This window comes from Mastigoproctus giganteus, chromosome 11 (assembly GCF_048544385.1).
Source record: "Mastigoproctus giganteus isolate SK-2022 chromosome 11, ASM4854438v1, whole genome shotgun sequence".
NCBI classification, from domain to species: domain Eukaryota; kingdom Metazoa; phylum Arthropoda; class Arachnida; order Uropygi; family Thelyphonidae; genus Mastigoproctus; species Mastigoproctus giganteus.
Window position 1 is genome coordinate 162,182,615 of NC_143585.1, and position 14,713 is coordinate 162,197,327.

At 37.5% G+C, this 14,713-nt stretch overlaps 1 protein-coding gene across 2 annotated transcripts in view; it reads left to right on the plus strand.

Annotated features, from left to right (window-relative positions):
* Positions 1-14,713, plus strand: part of LOC150078544 (UV-stimulated scaffold protein A-like) — a 418,082-nt gene that overhangs the window by 159,057 nt on the left and 244,312 nt on the right. For both annotated transcript variants that reach the window (XM_090384753.1, XM_090384754.1), the window contains exon 7: positions 2,643-2,755. In XM_090384753.1, the coding sequence (XP_090240879.1) occupies positions 2,643-2,755 (113 nt within the window). The remainder of the gene's footprint in view (positions 1-2,642; positions 2,756-14,713) is intronic.

Sequence of the window (14,713 nt, forward strand, 5' to 3'; positions counted from 1 at the left end):
AATAATTTAAAGGTGAACTGTACAGACTAACTACAATATGCAAAAAAAGCCTTGTAAATATGGGTGCTTAAGTGAATCATTTTTGAGATATTGCACATTTATAGTTGGGATCCACCACTGACAAGATGAACTGTACAGAGTTGGGATCCACCACTGATTTGTTTGTTTAGGTTAGGTTATGCTCATTGTCTCCCTTTCTCCTCTCTCAATGCTCTGAGACATAGCAGGCATACTAGTACTTGTCAAAGGATAGTCAATGTGGAAAGAGGTAACAGCAACGAAGAGTATGCGGACATGCATTTCATGTATGGTAAAGCCAAAGGCAGTGCACTCAAGGCTGCATGTTTGTACCAAGAAGCATTTCCCTGCCGAAGGCAGTCCAAGAGGTGCACATTCATCAGGGTACATCAATGCTTTAGAGACCATGGGCGCTTTGTATGAGCAGGTAGGCCCAGAAGCATAACACCTGATGTTGAGGAAAGGGTGTTAGAAAGAATAGAACAAAATCCAGGAATTTCGGCAAGGCGGGTTGCTCTGCAAGACCTTGTACTGAGTCATAGCAGTGTGTGGAGAATTTTACATCGCCAATTACTATACTCCTACCATATTCAGCATGTACATGTTCTCAGCAATACAGACTACCCTCCCACAGTTAACTTCTGCCAGTAGATGCAACAACAGTGTATCCTGAACCCCCAATTTTTAACAGTTCACTGACGAACATGGGTTTACTCGTGATGGTACTTTTAATTTTCATAACTGTCACGTTTGGTGTGACGAAAATCCTGATGAAAATCCTGATGAAATTCATGAGTCACGACATCAGCAACGTTTGTCATTGAATATCTGGGCAGGACTACTAGGAGACTGTCTAATTGGACCTCACTTTCTGCCAAACAGGCTAACAGGAGAGCTGTACCTTCAGTTCCTGCAGAATGTTCTTCCAGACCTCCTTGATGGTGATAATGTTCCACTTCAGCAACACCAGAACATGTGCTTTATGCATGATGGTGCACCGGCACATTTTGCTCGAGTTGTGACTCAGTATCTAACTAGAAGGTATGGTCAATGGTGGATAAGTAGAGGTGGTTCTGTAATGTGGCTTCCCAGATCACCAGACTTAAATCCTATGGATTTTTGTATCTGGAGTCATGTAAAAAGCTTGGTGTACACTTCTGACATTAACACAGTTGAGGAATTGCAGCATTGGGTTTGAAGGAGCCTTTCAGCAAATCAGAAATGACCCAGGAATGCCTGAGAGGATTCACAACTCAATGCAGAGAAGGCTACAAAGCTGTGTACGGATGCAAGGTGGATGCAACAACACATACTATGTTATATTTTATGTATCATCTTTTGTAACATCCTGTAACTTGTAACATCTGTAAAATCCTGTGGTGTTGAAACCAAAAATTAAAATGTATTATCTTATGTTTAATAAAACCACCCTTAGCAAAAGATTCACAGCTTTTTGCTAAACTAGTGCTCCCATCCAGTGGTGGATCTTAACAGAAAATGTGCATTATCTCGAAAATGGTTCATTTGCGGCCAGATGTTCACTGGGACTTTTTTGCTTATTTTAGTTTGTACTTTTCACCTTTAAATTATTGACCATCATTTTTGAAACACCCTGTATGTGGCGTCAAATTTATGAAAAAAATCATGAAGTGCTTTTCAGAATGTTATCAAATTGTGAATTTGAGGTGCAACTATATGATTTCTATTTATGAAATTGATTTTTTTTTTTGAAAAAGCACTTCCGTTCATTTTTATGTTGCTTATTATGTTTTTTCTCATTATTAAAAGCAGATTTTTGGAGTTCATGAATGTTTTCACTATATTGCTGATTTAGGTTAGGTTATGAAGAAAGGAAAAGGTTTCTTTATTTTTTGTTATATATCATAATCTGACCTTAAATGATAGATTAGGAAATAATAGGAAAAGAAAGAAAGATTCTTTATATATATATTTGTATTTATTTTGCTATGAAATATTGGAATATATGTCTGATCAGATTAATGTCATCAATTATAGATTGAACATTGCATTGTCTAATTACCATTGTAAAAGTATAATTGCTACTATATAGGTACTCAAAGTGTATTAAAACATTGGTATAAAAGTACTCAGTGGGCCCTAAGGCCAAAAGAACCTATAAAGACTAACATAGCCTGTGTTGGTTTACATTGCTATACCCTAGAAATAAACATATAATTAGAAATAAAATAAAAATATAAAATAGAATAAAATAAAATAATGATTATGCAGCTAATTATTGATAATTGGATACATTGAATGGCACTTTTTCGAGGGCTAACACCATTTGATATATCCCACCAATAATTAGCAAGACCATCTGTTTCTGATTATCTGCCTGTTTAACTAGGTCCAAATAATAAACATAAAGGCAATCTATGCTAAACTTTAAATTGAAAAGCAAACAGGCAAGATAACAGCTAGCTCGACAGATAGCTCTGAATCTTTGAATTGAATATACAGAATAAAATACAGAAAAAGAGTGCCAACCATGATTTGAATTGTCCACAATGATCCATTTCAGTAGTGTATTTAACATACAATGTTATATTTTATGTATCATGTAGTATATGTGAAATATAGAAATTTTTCTGGTTTATTGTTAGGTGGATTAATGATTGAGGATAATGAAGATACTGCATGTATTATTAAAAATCTTAAGGAATTACACCATCAAATTTGTGTAAAATTTTTACCTGTGGTGTTGAAGTGGATAAAGGTATGTAGGGTTTGGCATTTTTTGTTCCATATAGCTTTAATAGTATACATGCTATTATTAGTAGAGGCAAATTATGCAAGGGAAAAAAAAAAAAAAAAGAAAAAAATCAGCTAAAAAAAAAACCCAACCTACCTCACCTCATCTTTTCCTCTACTCTAATAAATAATTTTTTTTTTTTTTTATAAAAAACACCACACACGAGGGGTATTAGAACCTATAGAACTTAGAACTTAAACAATCCTTCTAAGTACACGGTCGAAGTGAGTGGTCCTTTAGGCATCTCATATCACAACTTGATTATCTCTTCTCCAATGGAGCCTTTATCTCATGGCTATTCCCAACCTCGTATTGTTTGGCATTACAAGAATGCAAAATGGGATGACCTGCAAGATTTATTTTCCTTGGGAAAATAAATCTTGCAGGATTACTGTTTCAAAACTTCTGATGTCAATGTTTGCTCAGATCGTGTCAGTGAAATTATTCTTGTAGGAATGGAATTGTTTATTCCACACTCCACTTTAAAATCTCATCCTTTGTATAAACCTTGGTTTTCTAATAAATGTGCTAAGGCTGTTCGAGAGAAGAACGTTGCATATTGTAATTGGCTTGTTTCCAAATCTCCAGTTTCATTTTCTGCTACACCAAAGCTTCCAACAATTGTAAAGCAGTTATTAATCAGTCCAAACTAGATTTTGAACAGGATAAGAGTAGAAAACTTGCTTCTTGCCCTAATGGTAGCCGAACATTCTGGTCTCTTGCCAAAGATATTGGCTGCAACTTTTGTCCATCTCTGCTGCCATCTCTGTCAAAACCAGATGATTCTGTTTTCACTTCATCAAAAGATAAAGCCGACCTGCTGGCATTCTATTTTTCTTCCAACTCATGTATTAATGATCTTGGTAAAACACCTCCCACCATTCCTAGCACACTCCATTCAATGTCTCCTGTGATTTTCCGTCAAAAGGATGTCAAAAGGATTTTGAAGAATCTTGATGCTAAGAAAGCTCTAGGTACTGATGGTATTTCTCCACATGTTCTCAAAACCTGTGCTCCTGAACTTGCTCCTCTCTTTACCGCCTTTTTTCACTTTCTTATTCCAAAGGTGTTTTTCCTTCTGCTTGGAAATTTGCTAATATCCAGCCAGTTCCTAAAAAGGGTGACAAATCCCTCCCATCCAATTATTGTCCCATTGCAATTACATCTACTCTTTCTAAAGTAATGGAGAAATCAATTAACTGCCAACTTTTAACCTACCTAGAAACTTTCTTTCTGATCAATGATCGCCAGTATGGATTCCGTCAGTGTTGATCCACTGGTGATATTCTGGCTCATGTTACTCATTTATGGACCAATTCAAGGGAAAAGTTTGATGAAACACAAGCAGTTGTTCTTGACATCTCAAAAGCTTTAGATCGTGTTTGGCCTAAAGGTCTTCTTAACAACCTTCCATCTTATGGTTTGCCAACTGTTTTTTGTAATTGGTTATCCAGTTTTCTCTCTGATCTGAGGGTGATGGTAGATGGCTCTCTGTCTTTTAATTTCTCCACTAATGCTGGTGTATCTAGCGCACTATGACCATAGATGCCCATGCGGGTAAAAAATTCTCAAACAAACAAGCTGGTGCCCTCCAAGGTTCAGTTTTTTATCCCCACTCTTTTCCTCTTGTATATTAATGACCTTTTTCCATTGACTGGAAATCCTATCCATAGTTTTGCCGATGATAGCACGTTGCATTCCAATTTCCATTTTGAGAAACCTTGCCTTGCTCAATCAGCTTAAACTTCTCGAATATCCACTACCAATTCCTTAAATGCCGATCTCCAGGTAATTCTCCAGTGGGGCAAAGACAACTTAGTTGATTTCAATCCTTCTAAAACTCAGTCTTGTCTTATATCTTGCAAAAAAGATTCTTCTGGCCCTATGCGTTGGCGACTCCGTAGCCAGGTGGGCAGAAGCAGAGTGCATAGCACACACTTCTTGATTAGACCGGGGTTGAAACCTCTGACCACCAAATATGGAGGATGCAGAAAGGTCAGGGATGACCACCGCATATCCCAGAGCAATATAGCCTTAGTTGCTAATGCTCCTAAAACCAAACAACAACAACAACAACAACAGCTCCTATGCTTATCTTTGGTGACACTCCGATTTCTAGGCAAAACGATATATATCTTTTGGGGATTACCCTGACTTATAATCTCTCTTGGCACAAGCACGTTACAAATATTGCTTCTTCTGCAACTAAAATACTTGGTTTCCTCTTTCGCTCTCGCTGTTACTTTTCTTCCAAACAGCTGTTCACTCTGTGCAAATCGCAAATCAGCCCTGCCATGGAATATTGTTCCCACATCTGAGGCGGTGCTCCCAAAACCTCTCTCAGGCTTCTAGATTCCATTCAGAAGAGGGCAGTTAGGTTAATTAATGACTTCTCTCTAACAGTCTCTCCACCTCACTCTCCCATAGACGTATTGTTTCTGCTGCATGCCTTTTCTACAGATACTTCCATGGGCACTGTTCTTCTGAATTGGCTTCTATAATTCCTGCGCTCTCTCTCGCTTTCAAAACCGTCTAAACACGTGCCACCACCAGCCAACATCCATTTACTGTCCAACTTCAAACTCACAGAACCAACTTTTAATCTTCCTTGTTTATTCATTCAACTGCCGGTTTCTGGAACAACCTTCCTTCATACGTATTTCCTGAAAATTACAGTCTACAGAAGTTCAAGTCCAGTGTCAACAAATATCTTCTTTCGTCTTTTCAACCTCCAACCTGAGCATTGTACTAAGTACTCTAGGTTCTAATACCTCTTGTGTTTGGGGTTTTCATAAAAAAAAAAAAAAGAGCACTGGTGATATGGGCACACACTGCCACTGGAGAGCAGAGGTGGCCCCACCTTTGTGACTGTAAGGTCAGTATTTTTAACTACTATTGCTGTAGAAGGGATGCCTGAGTTGTATTCTATTATTTTATAGTCCCTTGGGTATCCTTGAACCCTACCCATATGTGTGTAGGATTTCTGGAGTACCAAGGTATCTATATTATTTTCTTCCAATTTGAGTTTGATCTGATCTACAACAGCTCTTGCTCTTTGAGCATTCAAGAGGACGAGATTTAGAGCCCTAGTCACATTTTAGGTTTTCAATCTGGCCTATAGTTGGTCCTAGTTTGTATAAGTTTTACCATTTTTTTCTAACAGGGGCATTTATCATTCCTGGTACTGTGTGCATAGTCAGTCAGCCATGCTGCTTTATATGTAGCACATTTTGGCTGCTGATTTTTATTTTGGCTATTCTTGTAATCATGGCCAGTGACTGTGCGGTGGCCACACACAGGGGGAATTCTGACTGCAGTCCAGTCTCTGGCAGTGTGACCATATTTATGACAGTTAAAGCACTTCTGTACAGGAAAGAATTCCCTGAATTTATGGTTGGTCCAGTCAGTGTAGACTCTTTGCTGTCCTTGTAGGTTTTTCCAAATTGTGGGTGACACTTCTACAATGATATTGAATTGCCTATTTCTTTTGTTTTATGTCCCTCTTTTTAGGAGAAATTCTTTGGCAGACTCGTCCAGTTCCATTATATTGATAAAGTTTTTGTTGTAGAAATCCAACATAAGATCTCTTTCCAGAATTGTCTCAGAGATGTCAAATATAATGATGTTTGGGTTCCTGCCCCTTGGCTTTTCTGTTTGCAATCCCAAGTTTACTATCTCTGGGTTGGTTTTAATCTTTTTAACATCCTCTTTATTTGCTACTTCAGCTAAAACTCCACTATCTTTTATTTTTCTCATGTTGTTCACTTTTATTTCTTTCAAATGAGGTTTTAATTTTGTCATGTCAGTGTCCCTGACTGCCTCGCTGGATTTGTATGTAGTCAGGCTTAGCCTTTATAATTATTATGTTTGTTTCTTTTGCTTTTTTTGTATTTCCTAAGTCTTATTGTTGGTTTGTTTAGTTTGTGATGAATCTGCTTTGGTGGCCCTTGCTACTTGGGCGTAAGTCAAGGTATTTATTTCTTTATAATTATTCTTCTCTTCAGTCACTGTTTCTACTTTTGATTTCAATACCTTGTTTTCAACCACTCCATGTTCCAAAACAAACCAGCAGTTCACTATCTGCAATCTTGTTGCAGATGTAATCCTATTTGTCTGTTTATAAAGAAACTCTTCTAGGAACAGTTTAATTTCTTTAATTTGTCTTATGGGATCCTCTATTTGATTTATAAGCTGAAATTTCCTGACCTCCTCTGTTTTTGTTACCTGTGGCTCTAAATTATCATTCTCCTCTTGATCTGTATTTTCTATCTGATTTTTCCTTTTGTAGCCTTTTTACACTAAGGTGGCAAGATTCTAAGTCTTCGTTTGTAATTTCTTCATTGTTTAGAACCTCTATTTTAGGGGCTCACATCTGGTGAGTATGGGCATGGCACACCCAGGGTCCTGAGCTGGATATCATCATTCTTCTCTTTCTTGCTGATTCCCCTCTCTCTCTCTCTCTCTCTCTCTCTCTCTCTCTCTCTCTCTCTCTCTCTCTCTCTCTCTCTCTCTCTCTCTCTCTCTCTCACTCACTCACTCACTCACACACACACACACACACACACAGGGTGGCCCAGGAATTTTTTTTTTTTGGCTGGTGCAGCATAAGCCTTTGGCTTCCTTGCACCATATAGCTAATAATAATAATAATAATAATAATATTCCACAATCAGGCATCAGGCAGGTTCTTCAAGTCAGGATCACGATCGATCTTTTTTGATTTTTCAGTTTTTTCCCTTGAGTTTTGGTCTTTGCTGGTCATTTTTCTGTTATTATAATGATCCTTATAATATGCAATGTTTCAATGATCCAAAATGCAATGTTTTCCTGTTTTGGCGGGAAAACCGTCACACACAAAGAAAGGTACTCTTATATGCAAGTATGTTTAATCTAAGCAGAAATTCACATTTCCCCTCAGAAATAACATGTATCCAGCTATTTTGATCAACAAATTTATCCCAATTTTTGGAATTTTGAGGCGTTGCAATATCGAAATCTGCAATAGTATGATCGCTACCGTTAACGCTGTAACAATCATACTGCATGTAAACGCGTTCAAAAAATCAGCAATATCAGCAGATGGTTGAGTGGGAGAAGAGAGAGAGAGAGAGAGAGAGAGAGAGAGAGAGAGAGAGAGAGAGAGAGAGAGAGAGAGAGTGTGGTTATCAATGTACCCTGCTCTTCTTGGACTAAAGTTATCAGTGGAGTCCCCCCCTCCCCCAGGGTTCAGTGTTGGGCCCATTGTTGTTTTCAGTATTTATCAATGAAGGTATATCAAGGTTAATGTTGAAGCATTAGCATTAGTAGAGGCATTTGATGCAAGAAAGCAAGCTTATGCAGCATCAGCCACAAAAAAAAAATAATAATAAAAATAAATAAAAAACAACCAGTTCCACTTCACCCCTCTGTTCGTTCGAAATACCTGTCCAGCTGAGCCTTAAACTTATTTAGGCTATCAACTTCCACGACAAGGGATGGAAGTCTATTCCACCAACCAACCACCCGCTGGCTAAAGGCAAATTTCCTCACTTCTATCCTACATCTGTCTTTTCTCAATTTGAATTTATACCCTCTCAGGTGATTATTCTGAACAAGAGGAAGAATCCCATCAGCATTGAACATGCTCAAACCATTCAAGGCTTTATACACCTCTATCAGATCACCTCGCTGGTGCCTGGTCCCCAGAAACTAATTTGCAAAACTTAAGCCTTTCTTCGTAAGAGCACCCCTTTGTTCCATTCACTAATCTTGTTGCCCTTCTCTGTACTCGTTCCAGCATCTCTATATCCTTCTTGAAATGAGGCCTTCAGACCTGTATACAGTACTCTAGGTGTGGCCTGACCATTGCCTTATACAAGGGAATAATCACCTCCTTATCCCTGCTAGAAAAATTCTATATATCATCGACGATACACCATGAGCTACTCTTGCAGCCCGTCTGCACTGCTCAGAAAACTTCATATCTGCCTGCACAACCACCCCCAGGTCCCTTTCATTCTCTACCACTGTCAGTGTAGTACCACAGAGATGATACATTGCTCTGGGGTTGCTGTTTCCCATGTGTAGTACTTTACATTTGTCAATGTTAAACTTCATTTGCCCCCCTCTCAGCCCATCTGCTCAACCTTTCTAGATCCTGTTGCAGTAGCATAGTGTCAGTAGTGTCCTTGACAACCCTGCCAACCTTCGTATCGTCTGCAAACTTGGACATTAAGCTTGATATACCATCATCAATATCATTTATAAATACAGAAAACAATAATGGACCCAATACTGAACCCTGAGGGACTCCACTAATAACATTAGTCCACGATGAGCATTGTCCATTGATTACCACTCTCTGTCTTCTCCCCCTCAACCACCCCTTTATCCATAGCAGCAATTTACTTCCAGTGCCACACTGCTCTAATTTGTGCAGCAGTCTTCCATGTGCAACAGTATCAAAAGCCTTTCTAAGATCCAAGTATATAATATCAAAATTATTCCCTGCATCCAGTTCTTTTGTGACTGCATCATAGTATCCAATCAAATTGGTCAGGCAAGACTTCCCCTTAACAAAACCATGCTGTGTCTGAGCTATAACTGAAGTCTTGTCTAGATGATCCTGCAGTGCATCTTTAACCAGTGCCTCCATTAATTTTCCAGGAACAGAAGTTAAACTAACAGGTCTATAATTACTTTTGTCGCCTTTTGATCCTCCTTTATGAATTGGGGTCACATTTGCACATCTCCAGTCCATGGGTACTTCCCCTGAGTCCAAGGAAGCTCTCATAATTATGGCTAAGGGTTTGCTTACTTCCTTTGTTGCCTCCTTTAATATAACTGGATAGATCCCATCCACCCCAGGTGCCTTTCTTGTATTTATCTTCAACAATTTCTCCTCCACTTTACTCTCAGTTATTACAAGATTCTCTAGCTTACTGCCAGAGTTGAATACACCTCTGGCATTCCCCTTCCTGAATAACTCCTCATGTGTGAATGTCGATGCAACAGTTGACCCATCGATATTAATTAGACCAAGGTGATTCATCCCCTTCCTTCTAGAGTTTACATAAGTAAAGAACTCTTTGCTGTTTTTCTTTGCATCCCTTGCCAAAGATTTCTCGTAATCTGCCTTCGCCTGCCTAACCTCCTTTGTAACTTGGTTACAGATCAACTTGTATCTGTCATAGGCTTCTGTGTCACGTGTTAATTTGTATGCATCCCATGCATTTTTCTTCTCTGCCATATGTCTCATTAGTTCATCTGACATCCACTTAGGCCTAAACCGTGAACAATAAACTTGCAGACGATACGAAGGTTGGCAGGGTTGTTAATGACAGTAATCAGAATACACTACTGCAACAGGATCTGGAAAAGTTCAGCTGATGGGCCAAGAGGTGGCAGCTGAAGTTTACATTGCAGGATAAATATACAAAACTGTTGTTTTGTATATTTATCAATGATATTGATGAAGGTATATCAGGCTTAATGTCGAAGTTTGCAGATGATACAAAGGTTGGCAGGGTTGTTAATCACAGTAATGGCAGTGTGCTACTGCAACAGGATCTAGATAATTTGGGCAGATGGGCTAAGAAGTTGCAACTGAAGTTTAACCTTGACAAATGCAAAGTACTGCCTATGGGTAGAAGTAACCCTAGAGAAACGTACCAACTGTGTGGTACTACACTTAAGTTGGTAGAAAATGAAAAAGACCTGGAGTAATTGTGCAGGCAGATATGAAGTTTTCTTAGCAATGCAGACAGGCTGCCAGGGCAGGTCATGGTGTTTTGTCAATGATATATAGGAATTTTGCTAGCAGGGAAAAGGAGGTGATTATCTCTCTGTATAAGGCAATGGTCAGGCCACGCCTTGAGTACTGCGTACAGGTCTGGAGGCCTCATTTTAGGAAGGATGTAGATTTACTTGAGTGTGTACAGAGAAGGGCAACAAGATTGGTGAGGGGAATGAAGGGATCCTCTTACCAAGAGAGGCTTAAGTTCTGCAAATTGCAGTGGCTGGAGACTAGGCACCTGTGCGATGATCTGATTGAGGTATATAAGGCCTTGAATGGGTTGAGCACGCTGAATTCTGATGGGATCCTTCCACTTGTTCAGATTACGAACCTAAGGGGGCATAAATTCAAATTAAGAAAAGACAGATGTAGAACAGATGTGCGGAAATTTGCCTTTAGCCAGCGGGTGGTTAATTGCTGTAACAAGCTTCCATCTGTCATTGTAGTTGATAGGTTGAATAAATTTAAGGAGGAACTGGACAGGCATTTGGAGGGAATGGTGTGATTTTTTTTTTTTTTTTGGCTGATGTTGCATAAGCTCATACACATGCTTTCTTGCATCACATGCTACTACTACTACAACATTGATAAATGTAAAGTACTGCATATGGGTAGCATTAACCCCTGAGTAATGTATCAAGTGGGTGGTACTACACTCAGGATAGTGGAGAGTGAAAAGGACCTGGGTGTAATTGTGCAGTGAGATATGAAGTTTTCTGAGCAGTGCAAAAAGGCTGCAAATGTAGCTCATGGTATGTTGTCAATGATATACAGGAATTTTGCTAGTAGGGATAAGGGGGCGATTGTCTCCTTGTATAAAGCAGTGGTCAGGCCACATGTTGAGTACTGTATACAGGTCTAGAGGCCTCATATTAGGAAAGATGTAGAGATTCTGGAACAAGCAAGAAAGGCTTAAGTACTGCAAATTGCAGCTTCTGGAGACTAAGCACCTGTGAGTTGATCTAAGTAAGGGTGTATAATGGCTTGAATGGATTGAGCAAGCTCAATGCTAATGGGATTCTTTCTCTTGCTCAGATTACTCACCTGAGGTGGCATAAATTTAAATTGAGGAAAGACAATTGTAGAATGGATATGTGGAAATTTGCCTTTAGCCAGCGGATGGTCGATAGTTGGAACAAACATGCAGTGTTGTAGTGGAGGTCAGCAACTTAAATAAAAACATTTGGAGTGAATGAATGGATGAAATCGGAAGGTTTTTTTTGTTTTTTTTTTTTTTGGCTGATGCTATATAAGCTTGCTTTCTTGCATCATATGCCTCTACTAATGTGTAATTGTATCAATTCTCTAAAAACTTTCTTGATATCCTGGCTACTAATGCTAATGTGTAATTTTAACAATTCTCTAAAAACTCCCATGATATCCTGCAGTAGCAGGAGAGACTCAGCAAAATTTGGTTTCTTTTTAATAATGAGACCATCTGACATTTTTCTTAACCATTTGTTTGCTCTGGTTTTGAGGTGAGAATTGAGGTGAGAATTTCAGCTCTCTCTCTCTAAGCCTGAAGAGATGTAGAAAGTGTTGATTCAACTCAAATGTCTCTTTGTTGGGTGTGTACTCAGGATTGGCTAAAGTTCTTAGATATTTGCCATTTGTACTTTTATTTCATTATATTTCTTCTTCTAAAGAATCTAATACATGCTCTGGAGGTAATAGAATTGGCGAATTGGCATACAGCCATCCATGAGCGATTTGTTTCATTTCTGTTTCCAGATCAGCATCGTGGTCTTTTGGCTCTCTCCTTATCGTGGGTATTGCAAATGGTGTAAAGTTTTTGTTTTTGTTCAACCAGTCACGTAATCCATTTGAACAAATGGTCAAAATGACGTGGTACCCACTACTTATTCTGTGAACTAGAGGACAGTCAAGGTAAAACTGGTTAATTTTCCAAATATTCATTGTGACTGTAAGCGTGAAAGAGCCATACATATCGAGGGTTTAGTGTCAAACAATGTTAATTACAAAATCATTTTGTAGTGAAAGTTTTTGTAATTAAACAAGAAAAAGTAATTTTTCATTTTCTTCGTTTACTGGAAATGTACTTACAACCCAAGCTAACGTGTAAAGTACTAGAGAGATACAGTTCTGTGACATGATATGCATTTTTATTTGTATAAAGTGAAACTAAAGTTTTCTCAAAAAAAAAAAAAAAAAAAAAAAATTTACATTTTGTTAATAGTTAATGTTTGACACTAAACCCTTGATATAGCATAATATGTTGAGTTGAATTTTACCCTCTCAAAGCATGATGGGGAATGTTTCATAATTCACAGCATCTTACCCGAAACAACTTATAATCAAATAATTAAGTTATTGATTATAAACAAGTGAAAAACAAGGATATAGACATTCTAACAAGCATATAGATATATTCAAACAGTTTTATAAATATGAATGTGTAAACAGTAATAAGTAACAATTATATTCATGTAGGTTAGGTAAATAGGCAAGTGAGTGGTATAATTCATCTCATCATGTTCATGTAATTGGTCTCATGTGCTAGAGGAAACACATTAGCTTTAGTAGAGGCATATGATGCAAGAAAGCAAGCTTATCAGCCAAAAAAAAAAAAACAAACAGGTTTCCCTTTTCACCCATTCATTCACTCCAAATGTTTGTCTAGTTCTGCATTGAACTTATTTAAGTTATTGACCTCCACTACAACAGATGGAAGTTTGTTACAACAATCAACCGACTAAAGGTGAATTTCTGCACATCTATTCTACAATTGTCAGTTTGAATTTATGTCCCCTCGTGAGTAATCTGAGCAAGACGATGAATCCCATTAGCATCGAGCTTGCTCAAACCATTTAAGGCAGTGGTTTTCAACCTTTTTTTTAATAACGGCACCGCCAAGTAATTTATTTTATTTTGTGGTACCCCTGCTCAATTTTCTTCCTGTTAGATCCAATTCTCTCTCTCTCTCTCTCTCTCTCTCTCTCTCTCTATATATATATATATATATATATATCGGAATTATTTAAAATGACGTTTAGTTTTAAATAAATATTGGCTCCTTATTTTCACTAAAATTTGCCAATTTCTCCAGCTTTCTTTAAAATTTCATTAATTTTGTTGCTTTTATATGTATCTTATATTTTTATATGTAAGGCTTTCCATACCAGGGCTAGTTTTAAATATTACTAGTGAGTTGGTTGGGGTCACTACAAACCTGACACTCCAAAGTAGCACTACCACAATTTAAAAATAATAATGTATAAATAAGTTAAGTACATATTTATAACAGATAATTCATATAAAAAATAAAAATCAAATTAATATATAAGCCAGCAGCATGGAAAAACTGTAGAGCGAAAGTTAACATAAAAATTAAATCAACAGGGAGGGGGAAAGTAAAGGTAACAAGACAGAAATTGTAGCCAAAAGTCTCCAAATAATTTAGAATTCAATTAAATCCAATTAATAATAAATCCATTTTAAATTTAAAATAACACCAATTATATAATAATTTAGCACCCAAGTAAGGTACCAGTTCCGAGAGATGTGAAATATCACCAGAAAAGGTTATTTCTCGTCTGTCGATAAGGGGCATAATGGTCATATTTTTTTAATATTTTATATATATATATATATAAAATATTAAAAAAATATGTTATATGATAATTATTTCAATAACATAGCTAAAAACAAAATTACAATTCATAATACAAATTAATATATACTGTATAATTTTATTCTTTATATAGAGGTATTAAATAAACATCTTTTTATAATGAAATGGATATATAAATTAAAAAAAAAATTAGTTTAAGTAACTTAAATCCAAATTATGTGGCACCCCTGGAATGTTGTTGCGGGGTGCCGCAGCACCATGGTTGAAAACCACTGATTTAAATTGTTATACACCTCAGTTAGATCACTTTGCAGGTGCCTAAATTTCAGAAGCTGCAATTTGCAGAACTTAAGCCCTTCTTGGTAATGCCAATCCTTTGTTCCACTCACCAATCTCATTGCCCTTCTCCGTATTTCATTCCAGCAGCTCTAAATCTTTCCAAAAATGAGGCCTCCAGACCTGTATACAGTACTCAAGGTCAGTGGCCTGACCATTGCCTTATACAAGGGGACAATTAGCTAGTCTGTAATCAAGTCACAAAGGAGATTAAGCAAGC